This window comes from Folsomia candida, unplaced genomic scaffold (assembly GCF_002217175.1).
Source record: "Folsomia candida strain VU population unplaced genomic scaffold, ASM221717v1 Fcan01_Sc004, whole genome shotgun sequence".
NCBI classification, from domain to species: domain Eukaryota; kingdom Metazoa; phylum Arthropoda; class Collembola; order Entomobryomorpha; family Isotomidae; genus Folsomia; species Folsomia candida.
The window spans coordinates 8,602,561-8,626,337 of NW_019091196.1; the positions used below are offsets into that span (position 1 = coordinate 8,602,561).

A 23,777-nucleotide genomic window follows, 5' to 3' on the forward strand; every position below is an offset into this window, starting at 1 on the left:
CCATCCAAACTATCATGCATTTCTCTCCTCCCTTGTTTTATTTAGCTCTTCTGCGGAGGACCTTTACTTGTAACTGTGCTTACTCAGACACACATCTTCATCACCATATAACTTAACGGCAGGTTGGGAGGAATGAAGTGAGTGCAAAGTGGAATGGTGAGAGTGAAGGGTTGGTTGGTCCTTTTGCCAGCTTCATATTCGCGTATTATTCACTCACATGAGAAAATTTGGACTTGGGAGAGAAGAACCATCCGAAATTCTCTCTGTAGAAATTCTCTGTAGTCAAGAACAGCCGTGGAGAGAGATCACATGCAATCTTCTTCCCAGTAAGTACGACGAGTAGCACTAGTGAAGTGAATCTGCACCCTGGTCGTGCTACTACCAAACTCGAGTTCAAACTGCCAACCACCACATTACCGGTTCGGTTTTCGTAGTGGGAGGATGTGAGTGCAAAAGCCGTCGTGATCGTCGTCTGAAAAGTGAGAGAGTGAGACTCGTCGTTTCTTTTCCTCTAATTCGCATCACTGCCAAAATAAACGCGATTTCTTTCATTTTACCATTTTCATCTTTTCCTTTGTTGGCAAAAGGAGGGAGGAGGAGAGAGCGGAGATCCACTTCACTGACTCTCGTGAAGCACTTTGATTTGCGGTTTAAACTCAAAGAGAAAACAAGTCAGTCAAAATTAAGGACAAAAACTGGGTGCAACTTTTTCAACCTCGGGAAGGAGAATATATGGAAAGATAACGAGACAGGAGGGAACAAAAAATTGTTATTTGTTGGCTATTTATTTCAAACAAAGGTTCAAGTGAAGTGGTGAAAAATACATAAAATTTGACTTTTTCGGGAGAACTGGTAATAAAAATACGGCAAATATTATTGAGGATTTTGCAACGAGTTGTGATTTTCCATTGGAAAATTTCAGTAAGGAATTCTTCCCCTTCTACAAATCGAGGAATATTTGGGAGCAAGTGTCAAAATTATCCCAAGAAAAAAGTCAGCAATTGGAATTGTTGCTTTTTTTAAGTGAACCAACTTTTTTTAAACAAGTGCTCCATTGTTCTGCATGTTCACATTTCTCATGTTGAAATGTTGTGACACTTTTAAGAGCACACTTAACTTTGAGAGGACGAGAAAAAGGAGTGAAACAAGAGAGTCAGAGAGATAGATAAATGCTGAAATGTAATTGAAAAACGACAGTGACTTGTTCTCTCTTAGGTGGTGCGACAGGCTGAACTTTTCTTGTTTAAAAAATAACAAATCTCAAATACTCTGGATGGAATGGAAAGTGTGGAATAAGTTGACATTTAGTTTGAGATTTAATACGTCTTGCGTAATAAATTGGTCTAGACAGATGATGTAAGAGCAGGGTTTCAAAGAAAAATTGCGTAATTACCTGTAATTTAATTACATTTTGCACATCTTCAAAATCTAATAAAAACAATTAGCAGCAACAACAACAAAGAAGAATAAAATATGCGACATGGCTTTTCCAACACTTGCAACAAAGTTATTTGAACATGAAGGTAAGATTGGCATTCATGTATGTATGAGTATTTTGCATATTGAATCTCAATCCGTTTCAGTTTTGGGGAAAAAATCCCAACACTTTTCACCTTCTTTTCCACACACACGTGTGGAAACACACAAATCTATCCATACTTGTCAGTCTCAGCTTCTCTTTCTTTCTTGAGAAAAACAATACGTATACTGCTTAATTTATCCCAACTAAAATAAGACAAGGCACCCTCATCCTCCTCCCCAGAATTTTCGAATCCTTTTGCTAAGACAGATGTTCCATCTTGCTCATCTCCAACTTTTCTACTCTGTTGTCCATGTAAAAGATAACATCTTCCGAAACTGGGAAAAGACACAAGTTTCACAACACTTTTCCCAAGCACCGACCATTCTCTCACCATTATTACCATTCCATACTCCTCCTCCTCCCCATCTTTTTCTCCAAGTTACAACAACAAACTGCAATTTAACTCGCCGAGTTAAACTTTACTATCTTTTAAATTACTACATCTGTTGCTTTGTATTGTGTTTGTGTGTACCTATACCGTAAAATCCGAACGTCTCGCCTTCATCCGGGTAGGCATATGTCCACCGGGGAATCCCCACCCACTCCAAAAATCGGAGAGATAGAGCATCATCTACACCGAGATTTCTTCGTACGGATTTTTATTCTGTGGAAATACGGTAATGAAACTGATGGCAATGACAATGAGGCGAATCTTTGCTGCCTCCTCGCACATGAGAACCGTTGACTTGACTCTGCTTGAATTACATTGCATCACATTATCCTCTCACAAGACATTGCTTTGTCTCACCGAATCTCCATTGTCTTTGGTTAAAGTGCTCTTTTTGACTGCAAGATACGGGACGAGAGGAGGCTAATAAGTAACTAAAAACTTTGCGTCCCCTCCTTATATGGGACATAATGCCCGGCTCACATACACAATGTCGGTACGTATAATGGCATCACTTGACTTTTGTCTCATCTCGAGTGATGTATTGCTTGTGCTATCTCATCATCCCTCATTTTACTTGAGGGAGAAAAGAGGATGAATACAGATTGGATGGATGGATGGAAAATATGTGGATATCACGAACACAGAGTGATTAGTGGTTTCACGTTACGTAACATAATTTACCTCGTGAAATGAAGGAGATGAATTGCATACTCCTTTTTTGCACATTTTTCATCATTGGATTTGCCTCACTTTTCTAGTGAAAAAAAGAACTTAAAATGAAACAAATGGGAAATTCAAGCACATTTTCCTCTGTCACAGGTCGTCTTCCTCCTCCTTGTCTCACAGTGTCTTCGACCTGCATAATAAATGACGATTGTGAATGGCACATTGCATCCGCGACAAGACACATATTCAGCTCCTCAATATCTCGCTTTAAAAAACACAGTTCTTGTGCAGAGACCAACCTCAATATTGTGTAGCTGAGCTGACTTACATAGATGAGCATGTATGTAAATATGTATGTATAGAAATGTAATAAGAAGGGGGAAGGAAGGGCAATAAATTCTTGGGTGATGTCGCTTGTCGGTGACATATCTCGCAGAAAATCATCATCATCATCATCCCACCAGGGTTACGAAGCAGAGTCAAAATTCAAACTGTCAAGTCAACTCAAGTCGGCAAAGTTGGTGGTACTCGGTACAAAAGTACTTGACGACGTATAAAGAATAAGATACGATATTATGATGTCCTCTCTCACTGCCAAAGTTAATGTCACCATCATTTAAATATTTCTTAACATGTGTGCAGAATATCTGTACTGTCGTCCAGATGTAGTTTATGATTTCGCCATGTCGACTGTCTCCGCGAGACTATGTATGTTTTTGTTCAAAGGTTCAGACAGAACAAACCAATCCTTTTACCTTTAAAGAGACGGCCAATAAAATCTGAGACGTAATTTAGCTAAATGTATGTGCTAGTCTGACTCTAATTTGCGAATGCATTAAGCTTTATGGGTTTCCAATATAGGTGGGACGATGACGACGACTTACTTTGATGGGGATGGTTAGAAGTTCCATTGGGCGGATGAGTTTCAGATGTCGATTCAAGCGAAATAAATCAGATTTGGGTTTGTCTTCGAGTTGATTGTCAATTGGGTCGGAGTGTGCATTGTAGTTCTTCCCTGGCTGAGAGAAAAGCGTATTGTATTGCCAATTTGAATGGTTTTATTAAGAGAACAAACGTCGCCTCCTCCTCTCTGATGATGCCACATCACAAAGAGAACTCTTATCTGTCATGCATATCATTCATGGGAGAGGAAGGCATCACCACTATCTTCTTTGGTCACATTGAAAGTCACATCATTCAATGACACGGCAGCTTTCAGGGGAGAAATTAAATCACTGGTTGATTTCAACCTTAAGCAAATATGTGTCTACGTACACAGATGGACGAAATTTAGCGAAGCGACGTGTTTACTAGTCTGTGTGGGATTGATAACAATGAGTATCAAGTTACATTCCCAAGTTGTAATCAAATATTAAACTTTTGCTAAATGCTCTTGTTTGGTTTTAACTCGTTTAATTGTCATTAAGTGAGAGGGAACCGAACGGTGTAGAAATTTGGTGAGGTATGTACATAATTTGTCAAAGGAAAAGGGTCGAATTTCTCATTTAATGTTGGTTTACTTTGGAATTTGAAACTTTGCTTGAATAGAAATAAATTCAGACTGACGAGAAATTGAGAATTTTCAACATTCTCATGATGATTATACATACACGTAAAACCAACCACATTTTGGTCTCTCAGAGTGCCAAGTATTTTTAGATGGAACGTAATATGTCTTCATCACTAGGCAAATCAATTGATAAATCATTCTGCCAAAAATATGGGTGTAAAATACCTCCTCGTGGGTTCAAATTGTCAAATAAATGATCCAAAGGGGCACTCCGTGTGTCTGATATGAAGGGAGATTTTGCTTCCTTGCATAAATCCATCAGTTCTTCTTCCTCTTTTCCTCTCCTCCTCCTCTTAAGAAAGAAGAAGAAGATCGGAACACAAATCTTGTTCATCTCATCCGACTTAAGAAAGTGGAGGAAGAAAATTCCTTCCTATGAGGTGGAACGATTCAATATTCAATTTAGTACTGCATGCATGTCAACCAACTCACTTTCTCAAGCATACCAGTTGATAGTGGTCTGGTGGATGAATGCATGAATAAAGTAGCGTTACAAATCCACCACATTTCCTTCGGGTGGATTAGGCCACGTCTGAGAAAGTAAATAATAAAATCCGCTTTAAATTGATCGAGCCTGCTTTTCTGTAGCTTTGAAGCGTTTTATTCTCCACTCTCTCCTGCAAATTGGAACTTCATGCTTGTCACCTTTCCTTCCCAACGTACACGCGTATTTACAAACGATGCTACGACAATTTCCTGAATAAATTCTATAATTTTTTTTCCTTGCAGAAAAAAAGCATTACTTTTTTTCGTACTTGTCTTCTTCTCCCTTTTCACAGGGGAGGGTGGTGGTGGAGCCTGTGATGTAAAACCCTATTAAGGAAATGCAATTCATTTTTGCTGGTGGTTTTCTCATTTCCAGAAAAATAGACACCTTACTTTACTCCTAGTAGTAGTAGTGCTACTGGTGCAGAAAAAAAGGACGTTATTTTTTTCTCATCTTTTCCCTTGGCTTACTTTTACATTAGCGACACCACCACCTGCGGCACTTTTCTATCACATTTCATACTCCCTTCGTCCCTTTCTTTCACTCTCTCTCTTGTCTTGACTAAATAAGTTGACGTTGTGGATGGATATTGCATACGCATTACTTTATTTTTTTTCGTAAGGACGAATTTATGAAACACGAGCAACCAGAAACCTACTCCTCGCTCGAGTGGAGTTTATTTTGAACAGTGTGTGTCTTGCAAAAATGGAAAAAGTGTATCCATTTTAAAACAGTAAAGTAAAATAAACGTTAGGAATGTCATTGTTCTCTCATTCCGGGATATGAATGAAATGAATAGTCTTCTGCCTGCACTTGTATTCTGCTCCCCGGAAGGGAAACTGTGCCAAATTTCATTCATAACAGTCCAGACAGAGCAAGTATGTATGTAAGCACAAACGAGTTTTATTTTGTGATTGTGCATATAAATTCAGCCTCACATCACAGACTACACTCTCCACTCAACCCGTTCTTGTAAGTAATAATTTCAACAAGGGTAAACTTTTTTTGCCCTCTGCTTAACGAGTCAAAATGAGTGTAAAAAAGAACTCGAAAGTAAAACGCAGGTGGTGCCCACATTTATTTTCGAAAATTGCTAAACATTCGACATACATACTCAAGTATTTAATAGTTGGTTATTTTCCTCTTCGTGCTACACCAGGATTATTATACTTTGTTTCCAACCAAACTGGAATCACACCCTTGAGTAAATTCTCCACCTCCTCCTCCTCTTTATTTCGGGAAAAGTTGTTGATGAATGAACACGAGTTTATAATGTAACAATGAACAATAACAATTTGTAAAGAACGTCCACGCTGGACCTTTTCTGCCGTGTTACTTTACACGAGTCTGCTCTGCGTGAGATTTATTCGCAACAAGAGAACCATATACAAGCAGATATTTACAAGTACATATGTACATATCCAACCACTACCACTATTACTTTCGCATCACTAAAACACAACCACAACTAGATAATAAAATAAAATGAAATGAAATTGGGAGGGTCGTGTTCACATAAATAAAATAAAATGAAGCAAATAAATGCTACCTCTTTTGCAGACTCGCCTCAAATTCTGCCAAATAAAAGAATAGTTTTCCGTCCACTCCTCACTGAATAAATTACAAATTGCAATAATCGCAAGCGTTACTTACACACATATAGAATTTGCCAGCACAGAGAGAGAACCTTATTTAATCGAGAAGTCTCCAACTGTGCGGAACAGCAATTTCTACTGCTGAATATGTAATGTAACCTTGTAAGTAAGATACGAAAAACGATGTAAATTTAAATTTGACTCGGCCGAACGTGCCATGTCATGGAAAAATGAAATTGCATGCAGCTTGGCTCTTTGGTTGGTCCGATTTCTGCTTGGTTCCACAAATAAACTGGGTCCAACAAAAAGCAAGACTCATTAAATTTTCGCATGCCAAGTAAATATGCCTCTGGTTTACCTGTTAGGAGTTTACTGCTTGTAACTAATTGTAATTCAAATGAATGGTTTTAGCATAAAATTCAATTATACGTTGGAATCCAGGCGACACGAATTAATTTGCCGACTGTCTCTCGCAGTTTGACTTAAAACCGTGGGCACGGAATGAGATGAAGTAGCGGATTCTGGAACAGGAATTATTGCCTTTGGTCGTGTTCCTACTCTATTTCCGTTTGTCTCTTCCACCTTTATATTAAGAATGATGCGGATGATGCCAACCTTGCTGTTGGGGGAAATTGTTGTACTGTATACCGTACTGTATTTAGGAGGACAAGGACATAAACAACTTTGACACACAGGAACTTGTACTTATCTACTTGCTACTTACGGAAGCAGTATTACGGCACCACTTACCTTATCATCCTACTTTATCCGAGTGACAACAAGAAGATAAGGTGCTGTAAGATGGATGAAAAGCGTAATAAATAAATTCCTTGGCTCATTCGTTCGGCCACTCCTTTTTCTTTTCGGTGGGTATAATATTTATGTACATACGTCAGAACATTTCGTATGTGCAGTAGGTTGCCAGTTCGAATTAATTAATAGTTTTTATTGCCAAGTTTGACTAATTGCGTGCTATTATTATGGAGCTGTTTATAATGATGATGCCCTTTCTTCCAAGCAAACATGAACTCTTCCTCGTGATGCAATGGTTTGAAGAAAGTCACAATTTTTCTTCGAATCCATATTTTCTCGAGTGCCAATTTATCCATGTAACAAAGTTTCTCAACTCTTCTGATTCTTTACAAAACTAAAAATCCATGATTAATTGAAGAGGTTCAAGCTAGTTGAAGAGAGTTTTAAGAGAGAGAAAGTGTGTTCAAAATTGAACTCTGACTCTTTGGACTGACTGACTGTGCATGGAATAGGACAAAAAAGAGATTAAAATTCAGATTAAACTCAACCCTAATGAAACACTTCTTTTTTATTACTTCTCTATCTCGCACCCTGCCGATGTTAAAGTTTAAAAAATATCTTCACTTTTCCGACTTGAAACTTGAATCCACTCTCTCCTTCCCCCTGCATATATATCTCTTAATGGGTATAAAAATTCATGATTTAACTTTTTCCTTTGGGATAATTCTGAAAAAGATGATGAAAAAGTACAAAATCCGAATCCTCGAAATCTTTTGTAACTAACTAAACCAAACTCTCACCAAGAGGGATTAAGAAGGAAGAAGAAGAGAAAATTCCTTTAATTCCAACAGACTCAATTTACTCGTAAGGTGCCCCTTTCCCATCGGAAAAAGGTGAAAATGAAATTATTTCAGCTTGCGATACACATTTCTTCTCCCCCTGCAGTAAAATATCTAGGCACTTGGTGAAAGAGGACAAAATAAAGTAGTGCATAGTAAATAAAACAGGGGAAATTTATATGTATGTATGTAGGACGACTAGCCTGCAACCAGCCTCCCAGGCAGGCCGGATATCATTCCAGGTAATGTAATATAATGGGTGTGTACAACAGACTAACTACTTTTGTGTGTGGACCATGCAAACAGTTTGGGAAATGTAACTTTGGTCCAAAATGTCCAGTTTTATGTTTCTTAAAAATAGCATCTTCTCCACTCCAACCACTTCCTTGTAATCCACGTGCTTTTCCCTGAACACATTTGTAATGCACGGATGCTGCGGAAGGAGTGAGACTCGTTTTTTTCTCTGGTAGTCAGCTCCTTGGGAATCACTTTCCTTTTCCTTCTTCTTTCTCACCGTCGACGTCTTTTCTTTCCTTTTTTCTTAATCTTGCATTCCCAGGTTTCCTATTCCCTGACCGAGGCTTGTACCCAAACCCTGACTGACTGGATGTCAAGTGGTATAAAAGACAGAGGAGGAAGAGGAAGAGATGTGAATTGTGAGTTGTTGCTGGTACACACATCCACGCCTGCTTTAGTAAATCCGGACGGTTATGCTGTAAGTAAGCTAACCTAACCACTGTTGAGCTCTCGACAGGCTTTTGGAACATGTGAAGTCTACCTACCAACCGAAACTTTTACTGCTTTCTTTATGAGCATTGGTTTGGTTTGGTTTGGTGCCTCTGGGGAGGAAAGTTTTTAATTTGAGACCTCCTTCCGATATTACACATTACGTCGTAGCAAGTGTCAAGAGTGGGTTTGACACTGTGTAATGTATACGAAGAAAAGAGCAAGTATTTTATGAGCTTAATCTTCAACCATGTCAAAACGTTGATAGCATTAGATCAAAATTGAGGACAAAGTAACAAAAATCTGGTATCCATGCTAAGTTTGGAAAGTTAGTGAGGACCAAAATTTTCCTTGCAACGTGGAGAAAAAAACTTTTGCAAAAAGGCTGAAATAGAAGGATCGACTCGACGGCACACTTACCTAAATGTTCGACTTTCTTATTTTATTTACCGACAACTTTTTCCATATTGCTGTAGCAAAAAAAATATCATCTTATCTTTATATTCTGCGATGGTTGCTTCAAAGATTATTTAATTTCCGCTTGGCCGGACATGGGATTTAGTTAGGAAAAAAGTGTGCGTCCCTGTCCCCGATTCAAATTGGGAGTCGATTTTTTTCAGACTAAAACTTACTTGGTATCTACACGAGGGAAAATTGTGTATATAGAATTGATGTAATCTGACATCGACAGAAGTGCTGATTCAATACGGAAAGACTGCTAGTGCTGGGAAAGATATTTACTTCAACTTGTTTGCCCCACGTTGACTCGAATTGGAATTGATTATGACGAATTGTGAGGAGAGTGGTTTTAGTGGGATTAGACTAATCTGACTGATCGATTTATCAATAGTGATTATTCTGATTGATCTTGTAATTCGTTCCGCACAGTTCTTTAGATCCTCGTTTAGAGATTTATGAGAGGAGGGATTATTTAGTTATGTGCATACTCAATTAAGTATTTTGATTCACTTGTGACAGACTCATTCCTGTGTGGGTATGTGCTTATCATCGTTATTTATCATTTAACTCAGCCAGCAGAGTAAAACTAATCAAGAAGTTCCTTTCATTTTACAACATAATGAACGAATGTATTTATAAAGCAAGACAATCAACGAGATTGGGGCGTAACTATTTTAAGAGAAAGTTGTTTGTTTGTGGGTAAATTCAGACTGTTCGAATATGAATAATTTACACGCGAACTAATAAAGAGAGAGATGTAAGAAGTAGATATGTCCTAATCCCGAAAGAGGAAGGAAGGAGGTGAATCTTCTCGCAGAAAGTAATAAAGAATCTGTACACCGCACTATCCGTTACTTTTGCATCTCTATTATTTATAAATAACCGACCACAATTGTACTACTTACTGCCTCTTCTCGAGGAGTAAGTAAATGAGGCAAATGATCTTGTGGCAAATGATAAAATTAGTCTGCCCGTATTGCGTCGGGTTGTTTGTTGTTGCAAAACCACGTTGAAACTTTGCCAAGGCAGCTTTCGATACAACCGAAGAAACGAGAGACAAGCAGGTACCAAGTTTTCGTACAAGTTGTTTGTTGTCTAGTTTATCGTGTAGTTTATGAACTTGTAAAATGATGATAATGGTTAAATGGTTCTGGTCTGTTGGAACTGTACAAGAGATTACGGTGGTTACTTCTTCTTCTTGGTGGAGAAACTTAACTTTATGAAATATTGGTGTAAGGAGATATTCAATCTTAATGTCATGAACTGAGGGCGGCTTTGCCAGTTTATTATGAACCCTTTATGTGGGCGGGACGAGAGAAAAGTGAGTGTCCAACTATTTCTAAATCCTCTGGTGAAAGTCGCCATCATTACTTTGTAACCTTTCAAAGATTGTAAAAGGTTGGCCCGTCAAAAGGTGTGACTTAAGCTGGACAAAGTCAAATCCCAATTTTTTCTATCGTTTCCGTAATCCCTAATCCCCTTCGCGAAATCTTTGAACAAGTCACGAAATTTTGGTTGTTCTCCTTCCCAAAATGAAGATGATAAAAGACTTCATCTTTACGGAATTGTTATTTACGTTGTTTCTTTTCCGACTTGACCTGTGCGTACAAGAAGTTTTCCTGTTCTTTGATTTTTGGCTTTTTTTCTCTCTCCCAAATCTCTTTGATGATGGCGGGCTCTGGGTATGAACTACTAACTGACTGAGATGAACAACTTTCACTTTCTGATCCCCCCACAATATAATCTTTTCCTAATAAATTGGTGAAAGAGAAAGCTGACCAATACACATGTACCTACAAACGACGACGTAGGAGAACAAAAGGTTGCCATTTTTCGTTACTTACAACTTCCGAGATTTTTGGTACGTTCGTTCAGGGGCAAAGTGGCGGATGAGGTGGAAGCTTTTAAGGTAAAATTAACGAGCTTCCTTTTACTTTCACTTTTACTCTCTCTCGCTGAGGTTTCCTTCCTTTGTTTGCTTCCTGTGGTGGAGGAGGAACATGTGCCTTTTTTGTTCTCTCGGAGTCATAATGGGGGCTGAGTTTGGCAAATTATTTTCCCTGACACTAATGAATGTGATGTCATCCGTCTTATTATGCAATGTGGAAAATGTGGTGGTGGATTTTTTTTCCAAAAATATTAATAATCTTTCGAGATAAAAGATTCAAACTTTATTTGAAAGTTTATTACCAATCAAGTTTTCAATCCGAATTTTAAGTTGTTTAGATATATCATGCCTCGTTTTAATTAAAAGTATAATAATCTCATTTTAATAAAAAGAACTCTGTTGGGGGCGTTGTTGAGTGAACCAAAGTGAACTCTGAATGATGAATTTGCACAGTATTTTTTTTGTTGTAGGTTGTAAACTTTTAATGTTTGTGGGTGGCTGTAATTGTAAATCAAAGCTCGTTTCATTTCTTTCTTACTTACCTCGAAGCGTGTATAAAAGAGCAGAAGTGGTTTGTGGTGGTGTGTTGAGGATAGATAGAGTTTAATTTAATTGGGTTGCTTGTGTGCTTCATCCAATCCACGTCAGGATGTTATGAAGAGTTTTTATTTACACCTACCACGAAAACGGTAGGTGGGTGCAGACTTGCAGAGAAGTTGAGCAAGATTGGTTTCGTAAAAGCCTTCTTGCATCTCCATACTCGTTGGGTTGAAAGTTGCAATAAAACTGGAGGTGGGTTTTTTCTTGCCTCGTGGCACTTTTTAAGGTGAAATGAAGGGGAAAAAGTTGAAATTAAAAAATTGAATGATGAATGGCATGCATGTACATAGGTAGGCACTTAGAAATGATGATTTTTTTCCATAGGGGACCAACCAACCCTGCTTTATAAATATTTCCAAAAGTTGCAAAATATAGTTAACAGTTTTTTTTTACATTGTTTACTTCTTTATATTCTGGGAGGAAATCTTGTCAGTCTTTTCCAAGATGGAAGAAAGAAAGTCATTCAATGCGGATAATATTTCCTAACTTATTTGATTGATTCGGTAAAAAAAAAAGTTTTGAAAAAAATTTCTAAAATTTTTTTTTACCGAACCACTTTTCCTTTCTATTTTTGTCTTTCTTTTAAACTATTCCGGATTCAAGAAAGATGAAGTACGCGTAGGTACAGACGTGTGGACGGTGAGTGCATTTTTGAAAACGCATCTCACCCAACATACGCTCCACTCACTTCACATTCATTCAACATCTGAGGGGCTGGGTCTCTTCTGGGAGCGGATATTATCACGAGGTGACATGTAACTTGTCTTTCTCCTGTCATGTCTATATCTCACCTTTCCCTTCCACCCACCTCGCTCTGCTGTTTCCTCCTCATCTCAGTTTTTCTTCCCGAATCTTATTTCTTTTTTGGCAAGCAAATTTCCTCCTCCGTTGTACACATGGAAAGGAGCATTTTATGCAGATGAAAGGCGAAAAAGAAAGGTGGATCGCATCCTCCCGGTGAAGAAACTGGTGGATGAAAAAGGAGCCAAGATGAGAGGGATGTCTTCAACTGGAAAAAATATGTTCTCCCATGTGGGCTATTACCCAGCTGTTCTTTTCTTGACTTTTTACCTTAACTTCACTCCACTCGGGTTACGTCTTTCGTCTCTTGTGGTCCAATCCAATCCAAAAAAATAAAAGGGATTGACTGACATCACGATGGCATCTTTGAGTGACAAGTCAACGAGTGTGTGTGTGTGTGTGTGCGGAAGTTATGTAATGTGTAATGGGTACATAAATAAAACGTGGGCGATGTGATGATGCATTAAAAGAAAATATATTTATTTTCGTATAGATGGGTGGTGCATCATGGTTTATTGTTATTTGAAAAAAAGAAGGGAAGAACAAAACAAATACGTAAATTATGGAGATCTCGCTGGGAAAATGTAGGAAGGATATTTATTTGTGTGTACAATTTTGTCCTTGTGGAACCAATCTTGTCTACTTGTAAGCGGAGTCAATTGTAAATACGCATGCAAAAAAAGTAACTTTTTTATAGAGAACGGCACACTTGGGGCTAATATCATCCTCGAGGTATCATTATGTACAAATTGAAATGCAATAAATTGCCACGACTTGAACACAAGTACTTTCTCCCATCCTTTAAACGAGAGTTGCCTAATCTGAGATCAAAGAAGTACCATTTGAGTGCTCGAATGACTCTGAGCTATTTTATGTCTTACTTACAACCTACTTCAAAAAAAGAGAGAGAACAAGTCCTGTAATTTTATATAATGGAAATTGCCAGGTTGAGGAAGAATTGGGCCGAATTTGATTATTATGTGTATTTGACAAGATAAAGGTTTACCCTTAATCCAAATTTGCATAGATAAATAGTCAAACAAGTATATTAAATTGGGTGCAATTTTATGCCTCAAAATACCGCAATTAGGGAAACATTTCGAAATAAAATTTACACGTGCGCTTGAAAAAAATCGTTGGAAGCTCAACTTCAAATTCCAGTCCTGCTTTTTCCTGTCTTGTTAACTCGAGTTAAACTCGGGCCGAAAATGAAACCCAAACTCGTGTCTTGTTTTTCGAACGATGTATTCATGCACACACATCTCGGTGGTGTGACAGGTCTTTTTTTCTATCTCGGCGTGTTTCATACTGTGTACAAGTGTGGTGTCATGTGTGATATAATTCCTGGTAGATGTACCAAAGAGATGGAACCATCATAATGCTGCTGCTGGTGCTGTTAAACAGACAAGAATTGGACAAAGTTTTTCCTTCCCAGCTCTTTTCTACACATGGACACATCAAGCAAGTTAAAACTTTCGATTTTCTTGCTGTCACCAACTTCGGCTGGACTTGATTGATGATCGACGTCACTAAGGCTGAGCTACATTTACGTATGGGCCGATGCCTCCACAAAGTGGAGGAGGTTGAGGTGTAAATAGACTGGAAATTTCAGAATTCCTTGCTTTTTTCTTTAAAAAGCGAGAGAGTGAGAGATGCAGCATGGAGATGATGATTTGCTGTACCTTGTTGTTTTTTATTTGCGACAGCTTGGCGTAACCTATGGTGGGGAGATAATCTATTAGGAAAAAAACTTGTCTTGTTAGTTCGTGCTAATGTTTGTTTAGGAATTTGAGTAATTTATTTCTGTTCCTGCCATAACTCGTGTTCTGAAAAAATAAGGAGGCTTTCAAGGTTTTAGATTTCATGATAATATTTTATTGTCGATTTAAGAAATAGTGTAGTGGGAACTGTCTAGTCAATATTTTTCTGTACACTGTTTTGCGTGAGTTATCAAATGGTGGATTGAGTGATTTTGTCAGTGTTTTAAATATGAACAGTAATACATAACTAAAATATCTGGCTATTAGCGAATACACAGGACTAATAAGAGATTTGAAATATATGAAATATGCAAAAACTCACTCGTTAACTTTGATCTAATTAAATACGGTGCAAAAATCAGCTTTATATATGAAGCAGTAATTACATATTAGCAATTACGTAAAATTATTTAAAGTTGCAATTTTTTAAAGTTTTTTAATCATTAATTAAATTGTACATACTGACAAGCAACAACTTTTTCACGTAAGAACCACTCGACTCTTTCGTTCTTTCCTGTGGTTCTCTATTCTACTTCCTGGTTTGGTAAATGAGATTTTATGCATACATCCATTTACCGGTTTCAGCATGAAACTGGGTGATGTGATGTGAATGGGTTGGTGGTGGAATGAGTGTGGTTATGACATTATCTCGCGTCGCCGGATGCGATGAATAAATCCAAATTTTCTGTCCTAACAACCAGTGTAATCAGGAACACGGGTAGTAGATAACACTAAAAGCATAACGAAGCATTATGCACGAAGCCAGGTAGCAGAACTAATAAGATAAGTTTAGAATGCACAAACATCTAATGAAAGTGGCAGAATTATTGAAAAAATGTTATGACGAGAAGTCGAAAGTACTTTTTTGGGGGAAAATGAGCAATTATTAGAATTTGTAGATTTTATTTGACTTACTTATTTGTTAGTCACAATTTATCAGACAGATAAAAAACGCCAAAAGTTAAACGCTAACGAATACAATGTGCTTAACAATGTAGTAGATAAAATCGAACTATAGGATTACGAGATTGGGAAATTATCGTGAAATTACGGACTATGGATTCAGCTTAGGTTCTACATACAATAAAAATATGGCAGACAAATCTGATGCAAATTCCAATCAGGCATAATGTTTAATGCAAAATAATAATAATCCAATTAACGTTGTGCTTTTGATTATGCAAATTTCCCGTGCACTCTCACAACACCCTTAAATTTTGCATTTATAATTATCCAACTAGATCCATAATGAATCGTGCAAACTTTATTTCTGCATCTCCAATTAAGCTGAAGGCAAATTAGACCGATCTCTCACACCGAAAGGTTGAGCATTGCACCTCTGGGTATGCAATTCATATAACGACACCCACTCACCCACCCACCCTGAGTTTTGCCATGCCATGCAGCACCGGTTAATTAGCGGTCTCAAACCTCAGGACTCTTCTCTAATCGGATCTCGACCTCGCTCAACTTGGAAAATCTCCAAAAACGCAAAAACTTTCGTTCAATATTAGTATGAAACTTGAATGTAATTTTGGATAACCCTTCCATCCGAATTCTTACGATTTGATTGGTAGGATGCAGGCGGAGAGAAAACTGAGAGAATACCCAAGGGGAATTTTGTCTGTAAAGTTTTTCACTAAATTGTTACCATCCGTCATATCATATTCTTCACACTTTTTCTAAACTTTCGCAAGTATTTTTTAAAATTAAATATAGAAAATCAAGTGGTACCTCACATACGTTTGTGCATCTTCATATCTACTTAAACCTTCAACAAGACAAAGCTTTTCAAATCAACGAAAACTTTAAAGTTTCCATTCAAAAAAACTTTTTTTGTTCCCCCCATCTATCTCATCCCTACATAATTTTTTCATGAACGAAACGAATCCACGCATTTTTTTAGTTCCGTCTCATCTCCTCCCACTAAAATAAAGTATCGAGGAAATGATGCATGTGGGGCATAACTGACACAAAGTTTAATTGGATGGTGACGGACTGGGAGTTGTAGAAAGTTATTGGACAAGTTCGTGGTAATCACTCCTGTCACATTTCCAACTTTCTTCCTCTTCCACCAAACCAAACCACACACACCAAAACCTGCATTGTCTGAAACAAGAATGCATAAGTAATATCGTGCCGGGTGGGATGGCATTATTGAAAATCCGGTTATCCAAGCATGCATGGATTGATTCACATATGTATCGTTCAGGCAGGAAATCCAGACTTATATTGGAAATTTAAGAGAGAATTAAGGTTACATTTTGACAAATCAATTTTAATCTGTTCTCTCGGTGGTGGTGGTGAGGTTTATGCCGGAATTAAATTTCAATTGTCAATCGTATCAAATAAAGGCGACGACTTTGATTCCTCAATCCTCCACCAAAATTGAATGAGAGTAAGTCGGGAGGGAAGAAAACTTTAATTCTGATCTGACAGACTGTGTGAAAAGTTGCCATAAAATAAAGTGCCAACTTCTCTCCTGCCCTGACACCTTTTGCTTTGCACAGAGACAAGTAAAACTATACATACATCCATCCAAGTAATGGAGTGTCGTTGTCATTTCAATTTGCATTTGGCTCGTATGTATCTCTAGAAGTTTTTGGATTTACAAAGTAAGTATGCAAAGTTTCGTAATTCATGGAGGAACTGGTGCACAATTTATTACACAAGTTTCGCCCTATAATAATTTCCCCTGTCATCTCATTACATTGATGAGATCCAATTTTTGACTGACTTTTTCTTTGAAGAATTATTATTATTAGTGTGACCCCCACTGATAAAAAGTGTTTATAGACCAGTGGCTCATTTATTATCTGCACTGATTTGCTGTCAACCGTCAATTATAATTATGTTCAAGCATCACTTCTCACTTTGTAAGTGGAGCAGATCAATTTGTCGTCGGCATATGAGTGCAGCTAGCAAACCTTAAAATAGTACGTACCAACCATTCATTATTTGGGATGAAGTTGATTTGATGACAGATCTAATCTAACAAGGTCTATTATTGGTTGCGAAAGGTTCATGTCAGACAGTTATTCGTTCTCCCGGATTCAAATTGTGTAATGCATGGAATTAAATAAGTCTTGAAAGGATTCCTAAATTCGATAAATCTCAAATTTCTCAATCTAAATGCCACCCGTGGTTGAAGGAATGAAACAAAATGGGATCGGGAATAGAAACTTATGTATCCGACTGAAGCAAAATAGCGAACAATCTTGAATCTTAGATTTCATGTGTCGATATATGGTTAGAAATATGAAATTCTTTATTTTGCACGAATTTTTACGCCTCAGAAGCGAATCTCAATTTCTCAATCCCAGCTTCAGTATGCAAGTTTTTTCTTTCGTGCTTCATGCAGGGCAAACACCAAGAACTGCTGCAGTTCCACGTTGAGAATAAAATTATTAAAATAATTATATACAAATAAATGTGCCGTAGATTTAACTTGAAAAAATTCAGACATATTACATTATAATTTTATTTATTTTGTCACACTTGTACCATTCTCATACTTCTTTTTGTTTTGTTGCAGTGCTCGGAAATGAATACTGCTCTGGATATACGGATCTCTTCAACAATTGGAACACAGGGTTTTACTGTCCCCAGTCAGCATCGTCCTTGGCAGTCCATTGTTGCGGCACTCCAGAATTCAAGTATTGCTGTATAGTAAAGCCAACTGGGTTACCTATCGACTCGATTCGTGATGGAGATGATATCTCAATGTATATGTCTGAGTAAGTGGGTCTGGTTCTGTATGAAAAATAGATACAATTTACAAGGTATTTTGCCCTTTTCTGATTGCGTCACTAAAGGCGACTTATATCGTGAATCTACAACCCAACGCCAAAAATCGTGTCAAGGTCACATAGCCGGAGATAAGCTCACGAATATGGTCCCAATAGACGAAACACCTTTGACAAGTGATCAGAAAAGGAAAAAAAATCTCAGAATTGAACAATTTCTCATAATTTATCTATTTCTAAATAAGTGATACAACTAACACACAATTTTTTTAAATGCTGTTTTAAACTCGCTACTAAACATATTGTAGATTACTGGGTTAAGTGCGGAATTTACGTAGCCTAGCCATGTCACAGTTTGAAAAAATGTCGCCCCTATGTAACACTTGGGCAGGACACCACTCAATAAATATGTCATTGTAAACGGTGTCCAACAAATGACAAAAGCTCCAATCAAAATCCCCAGCGTTTTCGCCGCCTTTCTTTCCTTGTTGAGAGAAAACTTGATCTTTTTCTTCATAATTGCAGTAATCTGCTCGGAATGCTTCCTGTCTTCTTGGGCGGCAACTCTGCTCAAGAATCTTTGAAGGGTTGACTTCTTATCGTACGCAATTCGCAAAGACGAAGAAGTGGAGGTCGAGGTTTGAGGAGGGACTGACTTTGACCTTGCCATGGATGACGACGGTGTCGACGTGGAATCACTTAATTCAGAAGAAACATCTCTCCTCGAACCCTTTAAATTTTCCTCTTTTATCCTGTAATTGTTCCTCTTAAAGAAATTTGTCAACCTGGATTTCTTTTCTTTATCATCTCCTCCCACAGTTGTAATACTTTTGTCGTCAACCACTTCTGTTGAATTGTTCCCCGTGGCAATCCCCGTATCACCGGAAGACTGGTCGAGATCGTGGCTGCTGTGATGATCCAAACATTTCATCTCTGCCCTCTCCCTGAACTTTTGCCTCAAGAGGAAGTAAATTCTAACGTAGACTCCAATCATGACAAATGCCGGGATGAAAAAAGCCCCCGTGGCGGAATGCACAATATACCCGAATTTCCGGGTTAGCGCACAGACATCCGTGTCGTACTGGTCTTTCCAATCATTCCAGCCCAACACGGGTGGCGATGCGATCCACAGGGCTAAAAACCACAAACCTCCACAAACGACAGCGTTTGCTTGTAAAGTTCTCGTCTGGGCGTAGGACAGTCCTTCGTTAATGCTTCGGAAACGGTCCACAGCGATGGCGGAGATGTGAAGGATGGATGAAGAGCACAACGTCACGTCGGCAGTGAGCCATGTTCGGCAAAGTATGTTGCCCAGTTCCCACCCGTTATTTAGCATGTCGTACACGTTAAAGGGGAGGATGAAGATTCCCACGAGGATATCGGTCAAGGCGAGCGATAAGATATAAATGTTGGACGGGGTACGTAAACTTTTCTGTGTGAGGATGGCCCATATGACGAGGAAGTTTCCGAGGATGATGAAAATCATGATGAAACTGGTCGGAATCAAGGTTAGGACGATTTCTGTGGTGGTCCAGGAGGTTGGTGGGACGCAAAAATCGGGTGGTTCAATTTCTGACGGGAAGGCAGACGGGTTGGGGAATAGGATTGATGAGAAAGTTGTTGATTGGGATGATGATGAGTCATAAGTGATTGTGGATGATGAGGTGGAATCATTAGGGCTTAAAAAATAGTCTGTTGTTGTATAGGTTGCGGTGGTGGTTGTGTAACTTTCACTGGCATTTGTCCCCCCGAGAGTGGTGGAGAAAAAGTCAGACAATGAAGAAATTACGGGAGATGTTTCGTAACTTGTTGAATACGTGGAAGATTCTGAAGTACTTTGTGATGATGAAGATGGTAGCGTCGTCCTGAAGTCGGAATCCATAAAAGTTATCCCTTCATGTAACGTTGTGGGCGGAAGTTGTGTTGTTGTAGGATCATCCCCTCCTAGGATTTCAAGTTCTTGATCCGACATTTTGAACGAACCTTCAAATAAATATGATAAAAATATCACTAAAATGAATATTGTCACTAACTTTTTGAAAACACTTACCGTAAATCTCGTCAAAATGTGTTTATGTGTGTATTCAAAATTCGACATGCACATAGAACTTCTTGTAAGCTCCAACTACTACTAATTAAACGAAACATTGAGACATAGTTGTGGTATTATTCTTGTGACCACCATTGAGGAAATTGCAATGCCCACATTACCATTGTTTTTACGAGGTTATATACATACATGCATATCGGTCGGTACGTATTACAGAATTCGCATATCATAATCTAAAACTAAAGCCCATGTCACACTATACTTATATGTAAATGAACCTGAGAAATGAACTTGCATTGTGGGTGGATATTTATTTATAAAAAATGCCAACTCGCATATTTCTTGAGCTCCTCATTCATTGACAGGATGCAACAAATGGACACTTTATCAACAAATGACGCCAGAATAAATTTCATTAATTCTTCTATTACTTAAGAATGCATGTATTCCAACCTAACCAAAACTGCATTACTCATACTTTGTATCTTACTATATCATTTATATTTATAATTTCAGCACCCCCGTGATAATCGCAATAGCTTGTGGAATTCTGGCTGTCGTCATTTTGGTCATCGTTTCCTCCTATTTCTTCTGCTCGTGCTGCTTCATCCACAAGAAACGCGCAAATGTGCCTGGTGGTAAGAGTGCAGTATCGAGCATGTTGTGCGGAAAAGTGTTGCAGAATATTGTACAGCCAGACTTGTACTGATAAGGCAAATACGAATCGATTTGTCTATACGAAGAGAGAAACATGTAAACATCATCTTTCGTTATAGAATGCAACGCGAGTACGACGTATAAATCACACCAGTCACTGGAGCAGATAAATTTGGGATTGGACAAGTAAATCATAATTTACCACTTGGCCAATTCGCCTCCTCGAACATGATTTCCTTCCTTCCTTTTCTTCATATGTATGATTATTCGCAAAGAAAATATTTTTGCGAGTCGAGAATTCAGGATAAGTCCAGTCCAGTGTTATATAATGCGCATTGAAAATAAAAGATGTCAAAAGTTATCATTACAATATCCGATTTCAATAATTCAGGGCCCAGAGGAGTCCAATTTTTGATGTATTTATTGCCTACAGACAAATCCTTTCAGAAATGTTTGAGATTTTAAAAAGTAGGACGAATGAGCAAAAATAAAATAATGCCATCAAGTCAAAGGAATTTTGATACCATGTTATGCAGTATTTCTACTAATACTCTAGTACTCACTGCATTTTGGTGTATAAAATTGAGGCCACTTTGCTCGTCTCATCAATCAAAACTACATATTTCATGTAGCAAATGTAAAAAGACCACAATTGTCACAAGTCCTCTTGGAAGGATTTGAATATTCTTTATTTTACATAATAATTTTATGGTGATGACTTTATTGCCTTTTAGAGAAAGCCTCGAGAAAGAAGTACGACTAGAAAATGTTGCATATTCAGTTAGCTCATGACATTCCAGAAATCTTTCTTCTCGACAAAAAATAAATGCTTTTCGCTGGTATGCAAATGGTAACAGTTGGTCGTACATTTTTATGTCGGTGGCCATTAAAAATCGTTTCTAAACGGGGCAAAAAATGGCGAGAAAGTTTTAATAGCTTTTCTACCCCTTTTCCTTGTGGTGGTCGTGTAGCAAGCAATAATGGATGGCGAGACTAACCGGTGCATGCGGAATGGAATTGCGATATTAAAAGTAAACGAAGGGAGAAAGAAATGCAATGGGCGAATAATGAGATGAAATTGAATGAAATGATTATTATTATGGGTGAGTGCTACCCAGTAAGAACTTCCAGATCAGAGACTGTAATAAGGACAGAAAATAAAGTCTACGTAGGTCCTCCACCAACCAACAGTTGGTGATAATTAGTAATAGCACCAAAATTATGCACATGTTTACCTCTCAAAATCCAATAATAATATTCTGCAACTCGACAAAGCACAATTTGCCCGGTATTGCATAACAATCTTTATTATCAAACTTTTCCACTATATAAATACAAGTGGACACCGTCAATTAATTATGTTTATTATGTCCTCAGGCATGTACCGGATGGAAGAATCGTCCACTACCAGCTTTCACCAGCAGCAACAGCAAACACAAAATCAGTCCCTTCTCCCAAACAATAACTCATCCGCGGAAGGTTCATCTAATCAAAATTCACGTCCAATTATTTCAATTCAGCCTCAACAAATGCAAACAATTGGAATGGTCGGTGGTGGTGGTGGTCAGCAGAATCAGAATCCATCGACTTTCACTTCCGGAGGAGCAGGAGGACCAACCGCACTTTCACCCGTGGTCAGAAGCAGTAGTCTGATGGGATCCAATGCAATGCACCACAATTGGAACGGTGGTGACGACTGTGAACCACACCAAACCGTATTCCACATCAATAGCAACATGATTGGGAGTAGTCACCCTTCCTCCTCGATACACAATAATAATTCACATTCTGCAATCGGAATTCTCCCACCGCCCGCGAGGTTTTCTTCTAATCAGAACCTGACCAGTTATGGCGGCGGGATTGGTGGGCCGCTCATCTACGGTGATCGAAGTAACCCACGCGAGGTGCAAAAGTTGTATGAATATGGACCAATTTCTTCTCCTTACATCCTCACCAATAATGGTGGAGGAGAATACCTTCCAAGCCATCAATATGGACCAATTTCACCCTACGTTAATCACAATCAGTATTTCCCTTCGAATAATGTTAAGGCCGGAGGGGTGAGTGGTGGTGGGGGCTACTGCACTTCAACGTTGCCATCCAGCTTGCGAAGATCTGGGTCTGGATCGGCATCAATCACTTCCGCTACTGGAGGAGGAGGTCGTTCTGGCGTTGGTGGACCTCAACCGTTAAAGTCCATCTTACGAAATCCGTTAAATCCGCAAAATTCGACTAGCTCTTCGACCAGCTATCAATATGCGCCTGCTTCCATGCCAGGAAATACGACGCCGATTCGAAGTTACACGCCAATGTCGATGGGAAGCGTGGGCGGTAGCGGGGGCAGAAGAGTGACCACTGAAGAGTTCGACTTTGGAGAATCACTCCTCGCATCGGGATCAGGGTCTGATGAGCATTCTTATAACAGCTACAATTTTCCGGATTACAGTCCCAACAATAACGGAGATGGAAATGGCGGCGGTGGGGGCGGTGCCCGTCCGACGAGTTACAGTCCAAGGCCTGCGCCACAGCGAAGATTTTCTAATCCTACGACGGAATATCAGAATGATATCAATCGACTTGGCAATGATTTGGATCCAGAGTCACTCAGTCGACTAATTGAGCTTGATCTTGACTCTAAACTTTAAAATCATTCTTAGCAAAAAAAAATATGTAGCACGAATCAACCAATCACCGAAAAAGCACAAATTAAAGAGGCAATATTATATGAATTGAGTGGAAGAATTAAATGTTATTATTGTTATCTTCTTATAAAACTTTTACTATTGTCTATTATTACGTATTGATAATGAAAGAATTTATTGTTATTTATATATAAAACCAATGTTAAAATGTTACTGCTACTACTGATACTTTATACATAAATCAAAGAAAGAATAACGTGGTGCTGGGTTTTACCTGCTGAACCTGTGGTAAATAAAGTTTAATCCTTTTATGAAATTTTGACAAAATTTTCTATTGTATTTTTGTATGTTTTAGTATGTACATACACAAAAATCTATCCCATGATTTTAACTTCGTATTGTACTTCAACTTTCTACAATGACGAAGATCTCAACATCATCATCAACTTAACCAGAGAAAGCGAATTGGATTCAATTTTAACCCTGTCGTCTAAGTTCGTACATAAATATATAAATGAAATTGGAAGCCTATAACGAGATTTTTACAAATAGTAAGAAGATTTAC

At 38.3% G+C, this 23,777-nt stretch overlaps 2 protein-coding genes across 4 annotated transcripts; one reads left to right on the top strand and one right to left on the bottom strand.

Moving 5' to 3' along the window:
* Window positions 1–218: 218 nt before the first annotated feature.
* Window positions 219–23,537, top strand: LOC118435301 (protein encore-like). 3 transcript variants are annotated; one of them, XM_035851145.1, is made up of 5 exons: window positions 219–852; window positions 923–1,523; window positions 17,653–17,854; window positions 20,430–20,551; window positions 21,948–23,537. In XM_035851145.1, the coding sequence occupies exons 2-5, from the start codon at window positions 1,481–1,483 to the stop codon at window positions 23,213–23,215; spliced, it is 1,635 nt and encodes a 544-aa protein (XP_035707038.1). In that variant the 5' UTR covers window positions 219–852; window positions 923–1,480; the 3' UTR covers window positions 23,216–23,537. The 3 variants fall into 3 exon arrangements, with proteins under 3 accessions (XP_035707038.1, XP_035707039.1, XP_035707037.1); XM_035851146.1 differs by having other exon boundaries at window positions 219–479; window positions 588–1,523; XM_035851144.1 differs by having other exon boundaries at window positions 219–1,523.
* LOC110849083 (5-hydroxytryptamine receptor 1D) lies at window positions 17,575–20,345 on the bottom strand. Its single transcript, XM_022096459.2, has 2 exons — window positions 19,914–20,345; window positions 17,575–19,846 (listed from the first exon to the last, which is right to left on the bottom strand). Exon 2 carries the CDS (start codon window positions 19,833–19,835, stop codon window positions 18,117–18,119), a length of 1,719 nt encoding a protein of 572 aa, XP_021952151.1. The 5' UTR covers window positions 19,836–19,846; window positions 19,914–20,345; the 3' UTR covers window positions 17,575–18,116.
* Window positions 23,538–23,777: the final 240 nt, after the last annotated feature.